Source organism: Hipposideros armiger, unplaced genomic scaffold (assembly GCF_001890085.2).
Source record: "Hipposideros armiger isolate ML-2016 unplaced genomic scaffold, ASM189008v1 scaffold_632, whole genome shotgun sequence".
In the NCBI taxonomy this organism is placed as follows: domain Eukaryota; kingdom Metazoa; phylum Chordata; class Mammalia; order Chiroptera; family Hipposideridae; genus Hipposideros; species Hipposideros armiger.
The window spans coordinates 45,879-65,339 of NW_017731982.1; the positions used below are offsets into that span (position 1 = coordinate 45,879).

General features: G+C 42.1%; 1 protein-coding gene and 1 long non-coding RNA gene across 2 annotated transcripts in view; both read left to right on the top strand.

The window, feature by feature from the left end:
- Positions 1 to 1,141: 1,141 nt before the first annotated feature.
- On the top strand, positions 1,142 to 5,712 carry LOC109372382 (uncharacterized). The gene is made up of 2 exons (XR_002122037.1): positions 1,142 to 1,296; positions 3,801 to 5,712. It is a non-coding gene; the product is annotated as an uncharacterized LOC109372382 (long non-coding RNA).
- A 5,497-nt stretch (positions 5,713 to 11,209) lies between these two features.
- NTRK2 (neurotrophic receptor tyrosine kinase 2) overlaps positions 11,210 to 19,461 on the top strand; it is a 180,664-nt gene continuing 172,412 nt past the window's right edge. Inside the window, exons 1-2 of the mRNA XM_019625496.1 lie at positions 11,210 to 11,270; positions 14,220 to 14,369. Of these exons, the coding sequence (XP_019481041.1) occupies positions 11,210 to 11,270; positions 14,220 to 14,369 (211 nt within the window). The remainder of the gene's footprint in view (positions 11,271 to 14,219; positions 14,370 to 19,461) is intronic.

A 19,461-nucleotide genomic window follows, 5' to 3' on the forward strand; every position in this document is an offset into this window, starting at 1 on the left:
AGAGTCGATAGACATTAAATTGTTCCCCAAATGTCAAATTTGGACAAGCGGTGTTTAAACCCAGTGCTGAAGTAAAGCAGAATTGCGCCTAGCTCAAGTCTAACTTTGTGATGGAAAGCCTTTTGCCCAAACTATTTTTCAGGCACCTAATATTATGAGAACACCTGAGGGCTTTTTTTTGTTTGTGTTTCTTTGTTTGTTTTCAGTTTTCCTAGTAAACATTTTTTTTTCTGGAAGGCTCAGGGAGCATTTGCTTTGCTCTCCAATGAAGGTTAGCTGTTCTGTCACCCTAGCCACCACACCATTTCCCAAGTGGCCCCATGCCATGCAAACACCCAAGCTGGCAGTTTCCTACTTGAACTCTCCAAATAACAAATGTCGTAAGATTGGTTTTTTCAGATAGCAGCTGCATCTTTCTTCCGTTCCCTTTGCTTCCTTTCGACTCAGCAGTTTTCCTTTTTGCTCCAGATAAATTGCTGTTAATTTAAATGTACTGCAGATCCTTGCCATTTTATGGCTGATTGCTTCTGAGTAATGGGAGGAAAATGTGTGCACGTTTGAATGTAAATAAATCTAAATGAGTCAGAAGCCAATGGTAAAGGAAGCACAGTGCTTCACTGACCTTCATCGCCCCCAGTTCTTCCCTTTGAAGAGGTCAGTGAGCATATCTGAAATCAGCCAATAGCAGAGAATGAGTTTTAGGACACATCCGGGTTTTTCTTCTCTGCTTTCAACGTCACATCGTATTTCTCAGACAGCATCTGCTTTATCCTTGTTCTTATGTAGCTCGGCTAGTGTAAGCAGCGGTGGCAAAGTTTCTCTAAGGTTGTTTTTGATAAAGGAGCTATTCTCACAATAACCACCATGCACCATCGGAATGCTGCAAATGCTTCAGAATGTCACACTGTCAAAATATCTATATTTCAGGCTCAGAAGCTAGACAGCTTGTTTGGCTGCTAAGCCCACAAGATGTTCAGCCATTTGTTGTGGTCTAAAAACTTTCCCCCTCACGAGGAGAAAATAATGATCTATTGTTTTATATCATTTTGTGTCCCCTTTCTTGAGTTTCTTATAGCATGAGAGGGCAAAAGTCATGAGATCTTGGTAGGTAGATTGGGGCCCTGGTTGAATTTTACTGTCAACCCCTTAGAAATATGAAGCATTGGATACATTTCCTTATAAAAGAATCAAATCTTTAAATCAAACTAATTTTTTTAATAGATGACGTATCTTTAGAGTATCAAGAGCATGTGAAGATTAAGGGTATCAAGAGGAAGCTGGCTTGCATTCCTTGAGGTGAGGGGTGATTATGAGTGACAATTTGAATGCAGACACTGCACGTGGCTTATCCTGGGAACAGGCTGGCTTTTCCTCACAAGGAAGATATTGCATGTGTTTTAATGGTAGCTTCACTGGTTTTTATTGCATGAGCATATGGAGCTGAGGTGTGCTTCTTTGAGGATACATCACAAAAGGCAAAGAAGAAGGAGGTTGAAGATGGACCCCTGACATCAATCTAAATAGGGGCAAAAATGCCCTTGCACCCTGAGTGAATGGCAGTCCAAAAGAGGTTGCATCTAACAAACCACAATTGTTTCCCAATTGTAATTATTAAACAGCCTGGAGGAGCGTCAAGGAGGAAAATGTCAAATAGAAGCAAAGGAAGAGAGGCATGGTTCCTGCTGTAAACTCTCTGACGTCAGTAAAGTCTTAGAGTTCTTGTGCCATAAACCCATTGTAAATAAGGCTTGCATTCACAGTTTAATCTGTTCTGTTATTATTATTATTTTTTTTAAATCAAATGCCCTTCCAAATTATGTGTGCCGAGAAACTATTGGGTTGTTGGAAAAGTCATGATGCATTTTTGCAATGAAAAACATAGAAAAAATACGTCACGACTTTTCCAAGAACCCAATAGTATATTGAATCAATGAATCATTTTGTCTGGAGGTGATGTCTTCTATTGGTATCACCAAGTTTCTCCTGTTTTTATTGGCCAACTGGACATCCCAGTATTAATTCTATTATTTCAGTGGGAAGGAATTTGAGAATCACTCTGTTAAGACCTGATGGATAATTTAGGTGTTTGGTTGGTTAATTTGGCCTACTTGTACTATGTGCCATCGTACCCTCTAAACTGTACTAACAGCTTATGTTTGCCTGGAGGCTAAGCTTTTAGAAAGAGAGTAGAGACAGATATGAAGGAGAATTAATCAGCGCCACTATGTGCTTCCTAAGTTCTCAGTGCTTTGTGGGTGATTAAATCCATAAACGATGTTTGGCGTCCATACCAAGTCCTTTTCCTGAGACTTGGAAGGGCAGGAGACCAAAATGCCATGGAAATCAAGCTCCGTGGTGTTGTTGTAAATGATGATACAGATTGGTGGTGGTAATTACAGCTCTGGAGGCAGATGACACCAGTACTTGGCAGACCAGACACCAGGTTGAGGAAGATCGAGAGTCTGGAGGGTTGGGTTTAGAAACGCCTTCCAAAGCTGAGCTTGAAAATGTCTTGGCGGTTTCTACCACAACGTCATCTATTTTGTCACTTATGAATCTGATGAAGAGTCATGCAAATTCCACACAGAATTATATGTAATAGAATGTTCCTTGTTCCTGCTGGATTTTCATGGGCAAGTTCAGAGAGAGTTTGTCCTCCCTGCACAGGGACACAGCAGCATGGCCATAGGCTCCGAGTTCCTGGGTCAGAATCGGCTCCATCGCACACTAGCTCTTGGACCTTGAGTGAGCTGCTTTACTCTCTGGGCTTCAGTTTTCTCACCAGAAAAGAGGGAGCAATAGTAGAACCTACTTCATAGGGTTATTGTGAAATTAAAAGATCTACTTTGGACAAAGAGCTTAGAAGAGAGTCTGGCACAAAATAGATTAGCTGTTATTTATTGTGGCAGTTGTTTACCCACCTTTTTCCATATGTGGGTCAATGAAGTATTTGAAGTCAAGGAACTCCATTTTCTTTATTTTTGTATTTTCCATTACAGCGTCTATGATTTGGTCTGTGCTCAGGAAATGTTTGAAGAATTAATATTGTATGTTTTATATATACTATATGTAATATACACATAAACTATGTCTTGTATATATTATATATACATACAGTATAATACATGCTGTATGCTATATATCATATATAATATAATGGATATTACATTTCTATATATGTATGTGTCATATATATGTTGTGGTGCTTGATTAAATTTAGGCAATTAATTAATTACTTAATATTAAGATTCCTGAAAAAGAATCAAAACCTGTGTGTGGTTCAGTATTTTACCAGTTAAATCCAGTCAGATTTCTCGTTTGGTTGCTGAGTAATTAATCAGTTATTTCAGAAATAACTTGGTAAAATTTGGCAGAAAAAAGATTTAGGATTTGAGGAGATGTTTGTTGTTGAGTTTATTTTTTTCCCTATACATCAAAATTCTTCAGTGGTCATCTATATTGTTCACTGATTGCTCCTCCTTGAATTGAGAAATTAATATCTGATACAGTTGTGAGTGGAGCTGTGTGCAGAAACCCTTGAGATTTTTCCCCATATTTTCCATGCCATGCAAAATTGGTTTTAAGTTCAAAACCAAGTTGCTCAATAATGAGATGCACATTTTCTTCTAATTTCTGTTCTGTGATTATATATTGTTTTATGTTTTAAAGCATATTCCATGTTGTGTCTTAATTTTGATGTTTATTTATTGTGTTCTTTTAAAAGTAATTGTAATTGTATGTTAATTTCCATTGATTTTTCTTTTGAGCATGACTTATGTTTTATTTTGTGTTTCTTTTAGGTTTTGTTTTGTTTCATAAGATCCCACTGGATGGGTAGCTGAAATAAAGGAAAAGACAGAGAAAGGGCTGTGGTGCTTGTTGGTTGATGCTGCCTTGTAAGCTGGACTCTTGGGACGGGCATTGGCTTTTCCCGGGAAGTGCTGCTTATCTGGGGTTTTCTGGTAGATGTGGGGGGTGTTTGCAGGAGGTACTGCATGGAGCCTGCAGATGACCTGAGCTGTGATTGAGGAACACCAGTGATGAGGCAGCTCACAGGCAGCTAAGCAGAAACTCAAGAAAACAAATTAATGCTTGCCTTTTGTTCTTACAATCATTCAAATGCAGAATTTAAATTCCATTGAATTGTGCTTCTCTTCTGAAAGATGTGCTGTTAGACCATACTGGAAATGTATTTCATTTTTATTGTTTCTGTTTATTAAAGATGAACTACAAAGTTAAAAAAACAGTCTAAATTTAGGGACAGGTATAAGTGCACACTAAATTGTAACCTCCATTTAACATGTATTTTAGCATCGTCTTCTGTTGTTTAATCACTGCTGAATTTAGAAAATTTTATTTTTCCACCTACAGCACAGCAGCTAAAAGAGCATATATACCATCGCTGTGGGGACATAGCGATGTCACTGACAAAAGGTCTAGAGTCCTGCAGTCAATGCTAATGATTTCCTTCAAGTTTCCTTAATGGTTTTCTTAAAGGCAAAAAGAAAAGAAAAAAAAGCTATTTGATCAGGGGCTACAGATTTAGTTTAGTCATAGTCAGTTTCGGAATAACTAAAAGAGTGAAATATATGCATAGGGTGCATATGTCCTTTTATGTGCCCTCTGCGATCTACCGGTGTTTTAGAAGTTTGCCGAGTGATAAGGCCACAACAGCTCATGCTGTTCCCGTGACAGACCAGCAGCGTTTCTACTCTGAAAAGGCCTGTATGCAGAAAGGCTGGCCTGCTGTGAGAAGACAATATTGTAAGTAGGATAGTCCACCTACAACATACCACGCTACTGCTGGGTTTTCACGAGCAGGGCAGCTCTTCCTGACACCAGCAGCTCAGAGGTGGCAGGTCACTAATGAATATGTGCTTTGTATTGTCCAGCTTCATTGCTGAGAGGGCAGCCTTACAGCTACAGAACCCCACGACCTTGCCTTAGTCTTACCATGGACCCCTGTTTCCCTCAGGTGGCTATCGCAGTGACCTTTGTACACTTTGCTCAGTACGTGCCCAGCGGGAACCCTGTCCCAAAGACAGGTTTGTCTGCTCCCACTCCTCCGCACCTCACACCTTTCTTGTTAGGTGGACTTCAGAGCCACATTCAGCTCTGACGGTTGAGGCATGCATGTAGATGCCACGGCTGAATTGGAAACTTACTGACTTTTTTTTAAAAAATTTCTTTTTGGTAATAGTTACTCAAATTTTGCAGTTCAGCTTTAATGAGTCATAGATTTTTACCTAGTCTAACATGCTTGGAAATGTTATTTTGAATCCTGTGTAACCAAGGCATTCATCTTAATAAACCAGCTCCATTGAGGCACCACTTGATATAAAAAGATTATTCATGATGAATATTTTATACTCTTTTACATTAGCCACTAAATATGGAATTGCTAGATGCCAACATTTCACAGAGTTCTATGGATTACAGCATTTAATTTGGCTACTCCAGACAGAGGCCTGAAAAGGGCAGTTTATCCAAAGCATAAACAGGCTCCTCGTTTTCAAAAGTTTGCTTTCCAGAAAGACATTTGAGTGGGAGGGCAGCTGGCCCTTGTTGTGGAGAGGTCTCAATCTTCTCTGAATTCCCATTTTCTTGCTCGCTACTAAATGACAGTTCCTGTCACTATTTAGATTTTGATCTTTCCCAAAGGTGTTGATTACCCACAAGGCCAGCTAATTGGAGAAATCCTGAATCCTGAAAGAAAAATGAAACTGAAACTGTAAGCCAAGTAGAGGCTGGCAGAACGGCTAGGGTTCTTAAATATCGGCTATTCAGTACAATTTTTTTTAAAAGCTTTTATGTTATTCCATGGAGCCATAAAAAAGCAATGAATTGTTTAAGGACTATTTTATAAGTTTCCCAGACCCAAAAGGGGGAAAAAAAGAATATTTGTACTCAACAGCTAGACAAATAGCAGGGTAAATTTTTGTTTTAAAATGGAGAGAAGTGGACAGATAAGGGAATTTAATATATCAAACAGCAGTTGACATTGCCTAGGGAACGATGAAAACAGGAGGCTGTTGGAAAATTGTTTCATATGGTTCTTGAGTTCTTTACTTCTCATTTTTTTTTAATCCCTGAAGACCACAATTAGTAAGATAGCTTCTCATATCTATACTCTATACCACCCCCTTTCATCCTTTGGCTTTTTATGTTCCCTATAAGAAATCTTTTTCAAGCTTCCTAATGACATGTATGATGTATTTTTTCTGCAACATTAGGAAAGGATAGACAGCATTTTTGCTGAAATCAAGTTTGCCACCCTCCAGCAAGAATCTGGCATTTCAGTACCAGGCAGGTGCCCTACATGAAAGATGTGCACTGGATGAGTGAACACTCACCCCTCCAGAGGGACAGCTGTTACCCAGCCCCAGCCAACTCCTACCCAGGTTTCCAAATCTTCTGACTCTTTAAGAGAACCTTGCAACCTGGACTTTATTGTGAAATGTCCCTATTTTTAAAAAGTTGGCTCAGTTATTTTTAAAACATTATGTAGGCCAACAAAACAGGCCTGTGGGCTGCCAGTTTGTTACTTTTGTCTTAAAGCAAGATCATTGTTCTCTCACTACATCCTTCTGTCCTTCCTTTGCAAACGCACTTCCCAGAATCACCATGGAGAGATTTATCACCACTGAGTTTAGCTCCTCAGTGACTTGCAGTGTGTCACTTACCTTTGGGGCTGTCCTGTGCCTTCCGCCAGCTGAGATCTTGACTCTCTCCCTGCCTGGGACTCTCTTGCAGCAATGTTTGCCCTTCATCCTCTGATCATCCCCGTTTCCATGTGGCTGGAGGCAACCCAGTGAATCCTGTTTTGTTTGATATGACCTTCCTTTCACCAGTGTCCAAGTCTCTGGGCCCACTTAGGTGCAGCCAAGTTCAGGGGAAATCGCACAGCCTCTTTTCATGGGTGCCCTTAATGTACCGGTGTGGTCATTGATAAGTGGAAAACAGGTGTGTCATCTTCAAGAGGCGTGATTCAGGCCCTGAATCTTGACTAAGATCCCACTGAGACCCTTCAATGCAGCTGAGATAGACTAAGAGACTCCTACTGTTACCACATGAGACATCAGTCTGAGGCCAAAGGACCATCGCTCAGCAGGAAAAAGGAATTCCCACATACTCTGAAGACAGTTCAGGAGTTTTCACTCCTGATCTCCAGCAGGGATCGATTTCATTTTGACCCTTTGAGTGCTCTTTCCAAAAGTAGGGAGCAAAGATGAGAACTAAACAACCCCAGCCCCGCCCCACAACACAGAGCACAGAGGAAGACTGCTTTGGGCTCCAATTCTTTAGGTAATTCCGAATTACACCCCAAAGTGGTTAGAGCCTGAAGCTCCTCCTCAGAAAGAGCAGAGGCCCCCATTATTTGTGAGTTTGAGGAGCAAACAGCTCAAGGAGTTCAAGGCGGGAATTCAGTTCACTGCTCGGTGTGGCCATGAGCATAATGGAGGTGCTCCTGTTTCTCTCTCCTCTTTCTTTTCTTTTCATTCACTTAAAATCCCTGACTTCCTCTTTCTCTCTCCTTCCCTTCCTCTCCCTCCCTTCCACCCTCTTTCTCCCCCTTTCTTCCTCTCCCCTTCTCTCCCTTTTCCTCTTCCCTTCCCTTTCCCAACCTTGCATTCTAACTTGACTCCATGACAAGCTGAGCGTTATTTTTATTTGCTTTGTTGGTTGCTTTACACACACCTTTTTTTCCCATTGCGATTTGGAATCCAACCATTAAAGGGAACCTGAGCTAACTCTTCTCTCATTCTGTTGGAGAGTGCAGGATTTATACTTTCTCCTGCTCTAGTGCTTTCTGTCTAGAACTTCTCCCTTGGATTTCATCTGATTTCCTCACACAACAGAAGCTCATTTCATTTTTTTTTGGTCTAGACTCCATATGCAAAGGGACATCAACGGAAGAGAAGCGATTCCATTTAATCCAGGGTCTTCACAGGGTAGCTGCCTCCAGCCCAATGGGTTGTGCCAGTCAGCAGACCTGACTCCAAGGAAACTAGGACAGAAGCAGCAAACCCGTTAAACATGAGCTGCTGTGTTCACACACCTGCAGTGCCTATGGACCATGTCAGGTTTATTCAAGGGTACCTGGGAAGGTGAAGGACGCTCCCGGACAGTGCATGAATATAATTTTCTGTGGGGTGCTGCCAGACTGAATTAAGTTAGCAGAATTGCCAACCCAGGGAGTGATATTAAAACAACTGTCACAGAAGGCAGCTTTCCACTCAAGTCAGCTCATTTCCTTGTTTTGGTCGTCAGGGGCAAAGGAACCTCCCAGCCATCTGATGTTGACAGTGAGATCACTCTGAGTTCAATTCAGGCTAAGGTTGCAGTGGAGTCTTGGAATGGTCATTAGCAGGCACCCAAGATACATTGCTATCAGGTATGTCTGGAGTCTTAGTTTTCATAGAGAAAAAAAACGCATGAGAAGTGAAGAAAAGAAGAGATTTTTCACCACCTTTAAAACAGTCCATTTATGAGTGGAGCATAAACAAATATGAAATAGCAAGAGAGTCTATTCACAATATATACATGTTTCATATCATCACATTGTACACTTTTACATATTTTACAATTTTATTTGTCAATGATAGCTCAATAAAGCTGAAGAGAAATAAGACAGAAAAAAAGTAGCAAGAGGTTCTGAAGAAAGACGAATCATTGAGTGTCACTCATTTCACGCTAAAACCCGTTTGCTGGAATCCATAGGCAGCCTGTGAATCATTTTCATGTCCTATTTTTCCCCCCATAATGTTCCAGGTTTTTTCACATTTCCTGTAAATAATGGATAATCATTTTTTTATTTTATTTTTAAGTGCTGTTTTAACATGTGGGTTGATCATAAATGTGCTTGCTGCATTCATTCATTTTTTTAACAAGCCAATAAAGTTTTATAATTTATCTCCATGTGTCTTGCATTCTCTCTAGGGCCTTATATATGTCCCCTCTCTTCCTCAAGCTTATCCCATTGTCCCATGTGTCATTGGTGGTGTTTAAGGCTAAAGGTATTAGAAGAAAGAGTGTGAGAAATGTCATAGAGAATTTGGGGGGAGTCCCAAAGCCACTATAGATTCTGGAATAACTCTCCCACAAAAAAGGACTTTTAAAATTTCCATCAGTGTGAATCACTCATTTACTGTTTACTGATTCTTGCCTTCAGATATATTTTCATTTGGCTAAAGGCAATACTAAAAAAAAAAAAATTAAGGGCATTAAAAACACAACCCTGAATTCTGTGGGAAAGTCCTTTGGTATTGTAAAAGCATGGAATGACCCAGGTCCCAGCAAGAGGGTACCTTTGGTGCTCTGTCCCTCAATTCTAAGTGTTTTTGTGCTCGAATGAGCATGATGACTTGTGCTTTCATGAAAGGGGAGAGAGAGGAAGACAAATGAATGTAGAGATGAGATACCATCAAACTGTCATTATTTACGTGGTGCCCACACTTTGTCCCTTTTGTTTTTATTGCCCAGCTAGCCACGCTGCCCTTTCCTCATTTTCCCCTTTTAAGAAAGGACCTAAAAGCAAGGTTTGTAGGACCCCAGCTGTGATTCATTTGATACCATTTCTGGTAACTTTGAAAAGGTTTTGCTCCAAGTTGGAGACTTAGGGATTGGAAAAATGGATCCAGTGTGACCCGATGTCTTATCAAGCCAAGTACACAGACTCTCCTTTAAGAATCTGTAGAGTGCTGGTGCCTTGTGCTTTTTCTAAACATCCTTCTAAATTTGCTGAGCTGAGAACAGGTTTCATTGTCCCTTTGAAGGTTGTAAAATAATTTGAGGTGGTAGGCACTGGATACAGGCTATTCAGGTTTGAATCCTAGCTATGCTCATAAGCTAAATGACCTTGGGAAAGTTATTTCACCACTCCATTCCTTAGTTTCCTCATTTGCAAAATGAGATGATGATAATAGTAACAGTGCCTCCCCACTGGACTCTTATGAGAGTTAAGTGAGACGGTTCATGTGAAACTCTTAGCACATAGCCTGGCAAGTGAGGGGTGGGGGGAGACCCTCAGTTTCACTAATAAAACACTTTGAAGGACTTGAGCCTGCACTGTGCTTGGGTGTGTCTCAGTAAACGCCTGCGAATCACACACAGATTCACTTGCATGCACTAGTTATATGGTGATTGTGTGAACACGACCAATGGAAGGGAATGAAATGAAACAGAAGGGAATTTCACTTGTTGGGTGGTTCTTACTGTGTCCATGCTGTGACGGCCATTTTGGAGCTTTCCTAGGAGGTGTTGTGATTCTGCTCCTCGACCCTCCTTTCTGCCCAGATGATTCTTACGCATTGATTCTACTCAGATTTGATTTTGATAAAATAATAGGATACGATGTGTTTGGGCATATATTGTAATCATCCATGAGTTTGAATGGTACTCTGTATTTTGAGGATGCTGGAAAAAATAGCTTTGCTGGTCATATCCAAAAATCTGGTCTGCTTATTTTGTTCTCACTTTAGTTATACGGAATTTTTGATCATTTGAATGGGGTCTATATTCACTTTAACTTTTGAATTATCCATTTGAAAATCTTTGGTTAAGACTATAAATACCAAATGAATTGGCTTAGAGAGTGCTTGAAAGAAAAGGCTTGTTTCAAGTTCCCCCAAGTCTTAGAAATAAGTGTTTACAGGCAATAAGTTACAAATGACTAGATTTTTCTTTTCTGCTTCCTGAGGTAGTTTCTTGTAAAAGCTCTAGTGGGCAAAACGTGATTAGTTTATTTGGAGCTACTTCATGTTTGAAGTAATAAAATTTCATTCCTTTAAAATATTTTGTAATGTGGGCTGTTGTTGTGTTCTTTTTGTTAAATCATTTTAAATGAGGAGCATCAAAGTTTTACCAGCGCTTCATTTCAGGTACCTATACCATTGCTATCACCTTTTCTAACACATTGGAGTGAACTCTGCCATTGGAACCAAAAGGTATAATAATAGTTAGCGTGTATTGATTTCTCACTGTGTACCAAGCACATGCTATGTTTTAAGTGTTAAAACATATGTTAAGGTGTTAATTCATCCATGGGTTAATTCATTCCCTGCAACTCTTTGTGACCAAAGATAATATTGCTTCCATTTTAAATGTTAGAAAGCTGAGAAGCAGAGTGACAGAGGAGCTTGCTCCAGGTTACCTGGCTCATGAGTGGTATACCAGGATTTGAATTCAGGTAGCTGGCTGGAGTGCCGACATGCTCAACATACCCCACATGGGCTGGACCCTTAAGCAGGGCCGTGACCGGGGTGCGACCGGTGAGTTGCCTTGGACACTCTCAGGGCTGTGCAAGTGCCCAGCGGTCACCCTTGCCAGTACTAGCATTTGAGCAGAGATTATTGTTGCAAAGCAGAATCATAAAGTGAACTTCAGTCACTGGAAGGTGCATGCTGTCCTGGGAAGCTCCCAGCTTTTTGGGCCACTAACCAACCCCTACAGATCTTGACTTGCAAGTACAGGGCAAGGTAGTGAAATTGGCACATGCTTTCAACATTTTACCTTATGAAACAAGAAGTTTCATCAAGTATCTATTCAGTGCTAATTAACTAATAAAAACCCAGGGAATGTTTGCTTTGCTCATTATACCTGAAGATGGATGTGTTGTTTTTGATTGTTCTAAAGTGAATTTTCTTGTCGCTCTTGAACTTGATTACTTCCTGTTCACTTGGGCAGTCCTGGCTCTCCGATGAGTGATGGCGAGGGAAACCACCTCGATGGGAGTGGGGTGGGAGGGGCATGGTGGGAAGGTATGTATGTTTGAGGCCACATCCTGTCACCTGTGTGAAGAGGATCCAGTCATTGGAACAAGGTGGCAGAAAATGCCTGCTTGACCTATTCCTGGCCTCTGAAGTGCAACGAGACAGAGCAGCATCTAAGCAGCTCGGTCACTGTCATCGCTGCTGTCCCTGAATGTCTGGTCTGGCAGCCAGTGACTTAAAGAGACTGCCAAGGGCACACGCCAATTTTCCAGTCATTTGGTCAAGTCTCATCTCACACCACAAGACCTTAGGGCCTGTGTTTACTGTATTAAAATCTCTGCCTTACCATAAGCTAATGAACAATACGCTCTCCCCCTCCCTCTCTTCTTTTAAAACTTTTATTCTGTTTCCCAGGAGGCACATAGAAATCTCTTTTGTGTTTATTCACTACCTTCTATTTCTTTTTAATAATTCTCAGCATACAGTAATTACTCTTGTTGAATCACTAAATAAGAATGTAGGCCACGTCTGTTTGCTTTAAGGATTAGAATTCAGCTTCAGGTAAGTTCATGCAATTTCACTAAAGACCCTTGAGCCTTGGAGGGTGATGGTAAGAGCTGCCAGCACTGTTTTACCTTTTGGGGGAGTTCTCAGTTTTAAATGAACTATGCCATAGTCTGATAGGGCTTTGCAACAGTTACTTCCTTGACAGATTTTTCTCTTTGCATTTACTTCGGCTTCTGGGTTTGGGGGAGACCGACTACCTCTCTATTGCCCTTCTTCTTTGGGCATTGGGGGATTCCATACCATGTTTTACTTTGGTGCTGGGAGTGTGCTGGCTTCTCAGTGCGTCTGAACAGCAGGGTGACTAGCAGGTCTCCAGTGGAGGAGAGGAGTCAGGATATGTCTGCCCTGTTTCATGAGTGGAGGCTTATCTCAAACAGGGCTCATCTCTCCATGTCTGCAATCCTTCAAGATGGGCTCCACCTTTTCTCCTTTTCTCCATCTGTCCCCTCAACATGTGAGGTGGGAAAGATTTCCCACTGTGGTCAGTCGCCAGTGCCTCACCATTTCTTGTTTGTCCCTTTAACCTGTCCATACCTCTGTACGTTGTCCCTACAGTTAAACTGTTAGGGTTGTTTTTTGTTACGACCCTAACTGAGACATATGCTAAATTCTTCAATACATTATCTTGTTTTATCTTACATTGAGTCTATTCAAAATTCAGTAAATATGTATTAAGTGTCAATTACAGGTCAGACAGTGAGCCAAACACTGGGAAGTACCACAATAAGCGAAACAGATGCTGTCTTTGGCCTCATGGGCTATGGTCTGATGGTAGTATCTGTAATGTTGATGCTGTTATTGTCCATGCTTTACACACGAGAAAACAAAGCCTTAGAAAGTTAAGCAATTTCCCCAAGGTCACACAAATCAGATCCATCTGCCCATAAAACCCACGCTCTGGCTAGCTTCTCCGAGGTCAGGGCTTTCCTTTGCCTTCTGGGGGACCCTATGTCTGTGAGCTCTGAGATAGCCATCAGACCTCTGCACTTCATTCTGGTGGCGCTGGTTCCTCTTGACTCGGTTTATAAACTGGTGAAAAGTATCCCCTCCCTTGTTACCTATTTTCTCTTTCCCTCTTATTTTTTTAAAATTATTTTCTCTAGTTCCCTTTTCCGACAGAAGCCCACACAAATATGCTTTGTCTTTTCTTTATTTTTTACACATTAAAAATTTTAAATTGGTTGGATGGTATATGTGCATAAAAGAGAAATTGTGTGTGTGTGTGTGTGTGTGTGTGTGTGTGTGTGTGAGAGAGAGAGAGAGAGAGAGAGAGAGAGAGAGACCAACGAGGCAAGGAAAGACATAACTCTATGCAATAACACACACACACACACACACACACACAGAATAAGAATATTGCACACTTTAAGCCCTGTTTGATTAAATGGGAATTTAATCCCAGTACATATACAATTTATGTCATTATCACCTCCCCAGTGCTCACTATGCTTTAATGTTCCCAACTCCTTTAAAAAACTTTCCATATCGTATTTTTTGCTTTTTGTTTTTACTTCCTTATGAAAAGAAAGTTTTGCTGAGAAGAAATTATTACAAATCCCAAAAGGTTGGTGTTCTGTTCTGAGCTCCAAGATGTAAGGATTGAGTGGATTTCATACTTGGCAAAATTTCTGTCTTGGCAAGTGCTCCCATCCTTATTTATGACAGCTTGGAAACTTCCATTTTCCAGGGCTTATAAACGATGCTGCTGGTTTTGTCTCCCTTTTCAATTTTTCTGTGAGTTATGAAATTACCAGCCTGAAGGCTTTCTTTTAATGTTAACCCTCTTAGCAGAGTAAGGGTGTGTGTGTGTGTGTGTGTGTGTGTGTGTGTGTGTGTGTGTGTGTGTGTGTGTTTTCTTTATTTTCTTGGTTATGAGACATGGTTTACATATTTCACACAGGCAGTATACTTCTCTTTTTCTGCCTTTCCACAAAATGACAGTTGGACACATCGACACTTGGGGTGTCGAGAATGAGCGCCGTGTGGCCTTCATTGTGGTCACACGGGACTTTCTGGTTGACAGCCCTCTAAGGGACTGTACATCTCATCTTCCAACAGCAATTTCACAGTTGGGATTCTGGAGCAAGTCAGGTACCATAGAAAGCCTCCGAGGTTTTCCTAGAGTTATGAATAGGTCAAATTTTAGGGGATCTCCATGTCCATTTTTTTAGTAGAAAATTGTCAACATAGAGGAACTCTGAGACGTTATCACCTCCTTCTTTCCCCTCCTCTCCCCACTCCTCCTCCTTTTGCTCTTTCTCCTTCTCTTAACTCCATACCCAATTTTTTTTTTTTTTTGCTGAGCCATCCTGCCACCTGTTGGCAGCTCAGCGACTGTTCAGCTCGAGCCGGACTCGAACCGCTGTTGCTCAGAGCTCAAACCTTTGAGCGAGCTCTTAACCCACTGAGCCACTCGGCCGGCCCTATACCCAATTTCTTAAAGCCTACTCATTTTGACTTCTCTTCATACATATTTCTTTCTTTGGATTCATGTAACCACCCAGAAGTTGGGAGCCTGCAATTATTGGGTAGAGTAGGCAGATTTTGCTGAATACAGGCAGTAGGAATTTTTCAAATGCAGAACATGTCCTCTGAGAAGCAGATGCCAAGATGGGATTAAAGCTCCAAGGATTTAAATCAGGAGAAACTTGTGTGAAAGGAAATGGAGAAGGAGCCAGAGAAGGCCGTGAAAGCATAATGCAGGTATGACCTTGGTAAATGAGAGAGAGGGAAGGTTAGGTCAAACATCCTAGCTCAAGGGTCCGCAAACTTTTGAGACAGAAGAGCCAACGCTGTCCCTCACAACGATTTAAAAATTATTCGAGAGCCGTAAAACAAATGAAATCACCATTATGTGAATCACATATTTTAAAAATTTTATAAGTGAAACTATGATAGTTTGATTTTCATTTTCAATTTTACTTCAGAGCCACACGTACGTACCCAAAGAGCCGCATGTGGCTCGTGAAATGCAGTCTGTTAACCCCTGTCCTAGACCATTCACTCTAAGGAATTATGAACAAGGCTGTTGGGGAGTCTTTGAGCCAAAGTCGGCCATCAGAGAAGTTTCTTGTCTTCCAAGATGGGTCTGCCTTAGTCCTACCAATCTCAGTCCTATTGATGCTAGAGCGGTCCATGGGGAGCACAGACTCAGTGCAAATGAGGAGATGGATTTCAGAGCACAGATGGGTTTCAGGGAGTAGCTGAGACCCTTGTTCAATTATGCTGCCTGAAGCTGAAGTCTGCAATGTGCTCTCAGAAAATAGGAGCTATCTTATTTGACCGCCACGTAACTGAAGTACTGGATAACAACTGTTCCCCTCTCTCTGTACCACATCCTGACCCATCCGACAGTGACCTGAACACTCCTGACTGGATGGCTGGGTTCCAGTGTGCAAGGGAACTTCTGTTTCTTTAAATGATCTACTACCAGTTACCTTGGTTTAAATGGCTTCAACTATCATCATTCTTAAAAAAAAAAAAAAAAAGAAAAAGAAAAAAAGTACATAGGCTAGGCAAGTCAACATTCTGAAATGTTTATAATGTCATTTTTGAACTGTAGCCATCCTTTTATTTATGGCAAAATACAACAACATCTGAAACTAAGACCTGTTTTTGTGTTTCTCGCCTGCATACTGAAACCACAAGTGGTTTTATTTCATTTCATTGTGTGTTCCCTGTCACACAAATTTCCTATCATGGCAGCGCTCATCATTGATTCATCTTCTTTCAGAAGAGTGTTTGTGGAAGTGTACATCAGTGCCTTGCCAGGCATGAGGGGAGAGCTGGAGTGGAACAGCGATGTAGCCTCTTACACAATTATTCACCCCTGCTCTCCAGCAGCCCTCGAGCTGAATTGTTTTCAAGAAAAATGATGCCTTCTTCGGATTCGACAGGCTTTACTGCGTACTTTCTATGCCAACTCTGGTGACTATGGGTGTCAGTGAGTAAGTGGGTTGGTAGGGACTGGCCCCCAGGTCCCACCACCCCACTGTTGCTGTGCAAGAGTGTAGGCTCAGGGTAGCTGGATCTTCTGATTTTTTCAGGACAAAGGGGAGATCTGGGCTTTTGAGTGAAATTTCCCTGTTTTTAAATGTTGGCAAGGCCCTTCACATTTTTTAAAGCCTGTGAGCCAAACAAAACATGCCTTTTTGCCAAATTTTGCCTGTCGTGGCCCTTGTACTGGATATTCTGCTCGCTGCTTTAAGATATGGTTCCTCCAGCATGGCCTCCAGCAGAGGCTGGTCTTCTGTTGGGCTTCCTGGAAGCGATGCTGTGATGAGGTTTCATGGATGAGCGATTTACTAAGGGCACGCCCCAGGGCAGCCGGGGGCGTGGGGAGTGAGGGAAGGAAGCAAGACAGGGACAGCGGTCGGTGCTCAAAGGAGAATGATTTCAGACATACTCTCCTGGAGAGGGAACTCCAGAGTGGAAGTTGCCTCCCAGAGATTTGAGTGTTGGGCTTTCATATTCATGCACACACTCATAACTGGCTGAGGGTCCCAGTAGGCAACAGTGGGCTCCAATAGGTCAAGGGCAGTCCTTCAGGACAGAGACACAGGTGCTGGCTGCTACACAGGCTGGGCGCACAACTGCAGCAACAGTGGACCCAGGCAGGGGACCCCAGCACAGCCCACCACCAAGATCTGTGACTTTGCCAAGCGCACAACTAATAAGAACCACAGGTCAAGTCAACATTTGAACCCTGGTCTTCTGACTCCAATCCAGTCCAATGCTTATTGATACTCTTTCCAGCTGCTTCTTAAGAGATCAGTGTGTGAATTTAGATTCTCTTAGACCCTGACTATTTGGTATGTCGGCCCTAGAGTCTTAGATGGTCTCTTCTAGAATTGTATGGAGAGAGGACTCTCTGGCTCTTCAGAGAAGACAGAGGCAAGTCAGTAGGAGCTGGGAAGGTGCTCTGAAACCAGAAACATTCCAGACAGCCCTGAGTGTGTTCACAAGAGCCTGCAGTGGCTTCCAGCTCTAAATTCTCCTCACTAAGTTTGGTGATTTCATATTTAATATGCAGGCAGTGTTTGGGTTGCTTTGTACCCAAATACTGAGTTCTAGGCCTATGAGACACGGCCATCCTGATGCTGGGGAAGTGGACCTTTCTGGGACATAGCCAGTGGTTTACACATGCTGCATGATTCAAACCTAGAGTGTACTATTTCTTTTGGAGAGTTTAAAACTACTTATCTATTTAATTTAAAGATATACCCTATAAACTCCATCCAGCTCCCCTTGAAAGAAGTCCATCAGAGGCAGGGAAAGAAGGCAGAAGCTGCAGCGCCACCTGCTAACCAGACATCTCTGGAGTGTGAGGGTCATGGAGGCAGAAACAGATCGGATCTTTTTTAAACTCAGTCTGCTACATCTGCCCATCCAGCCATTGACCTGTGCCCTCTGCTGTGATAAATGCCTCACTCATCCTTCCACACCCCTGTGTTAGCCAGGACAGCTTCTTTGCCCTCATTTCTTGAGTACCATGTCTTGTTCAAACCATGTCTTGCTTCTGATATCTTTCAAACCTGCCTTACTGTCGCCAGTCCCACCACCTCTGCCTTCCTTCAGGCCCTCCATATTTGACAGGGACAGACCGGTCTTCTTACTCCTTCTCACCATGCGCTTCCATCCCCGAGTCCAGCATTTTCCTCCCAAATACAGACTTGAGCTAGTCAGTCTTATACTCACTCACATACCTCTGGCAACTTGCACAGCTAAGTAGATCAAGTCCAAGCTCCTCAAAAGGGCATTCAAATGCCAGAACATTCTCCCGCCAGCCTGACTTTTCAGCAATGGCTTCCTCACCCACCACCTCTGTTCCTTTTCCTCACCTAGCTTGACCTTCTCCCTTCCATCATCTTGTACGTTCATCTGCCAGAGTCCTGGCACTTATTGATTGGGTGACCTTGGACTTGGCCCTTAGCTCTCCAAGTCCCAGGTTTCTTCTCAGGAAAATAAGAGTGGCAAATAATTACTTTGTGGGGTGACCGGGAGAATTAAATAGAAAAAGTATGTCAAGGCAGTAGGACAGCATGTTACATGTTATAGATGCTCAATAAATGAGAGCATCGTTGTGATGATTATTATTGCTGTTGTCCCTTTTCAAGGCCCAGCTCAATTCCTGCCTTCCTCCTAGAAGCTTCCCCAGAACTGCCCGCACGGAAATGACCCCTTCTTTCCTATACTTTGTATTAGTTTTGTGCCATATTGGAGCATCTAGCCAGGAAAGCCTGGGTCCTCTATTGCTGCATTAAATGGAATTATTCCAAAGCACCAGGCCACATGCCATTCCTGTTAGAGATACTCACTGTACTTTCAAAGAAGCAAATGAAGTATATATAACACTGTTGTTGAGATGTGAGAATTTTTTGGATAATGCTGTGTGGGACCTCAGGCTGAAAGGCTTGATTAGAAATGGGAAACCTCTGAAGTGAGGAAGATCAGTAAAGTTTTAAGAGGCTAACTGAAGCCGGATCCCCCTATGAACAGTATAGGCTAAGTTTTGGGGGGAGCTTCTTTGGTACGTGGACCAGGAATATTTTGATATGTTAGTTTCCTAGGGCTGCTGTAACAAATTACCACAAACTCGCCGGTGTAAAACAACAGAAATTTATTCTCTCACAGTTGTGGAGGCCAGAAATGTGAAACTGAGATGTTGGCAGGGTTGGTTCCTTCAGGAGGATCTGAGGGAAGATGTGTTCCATGCCTCTCCTGGCTTCTGGTGGCTTCTGGTCATTCTTGCCATGCCTTGACTTGTAGACCTATCAGTACAGCCTCTGCCTGCCTTCACATCACCTTTTTCTCTCTATGTCTGTGTGTCCTCTCCTCCTCATAAGAAATATTGTCATTGGATTTAGGGCCCCCCTAAATCCAGGATGATCTCACCTTGAGATCCTTAATTATATCTGCAAAGACTTTTACTCCAAATAAGATCACCTTCACTGGTTCCAGAGGTTAGAATTGGACACATCTTTTTGGAGGCCGTTATTGAACCCACTACACTTGAGAGTAGAGTTGATCTGAGAGGTTGATAGAATACTAGAATGTACATGGTGTAGGTGCCAATGCCTGTTTGGTCCATGCTGTGGACTTACTCCTTAGCCATTCTAAGTCTCAGTTTCCCTTTCTATAAAGTAGGAATAATAGTTAAGAATATATCTGGCACATAGCAGAG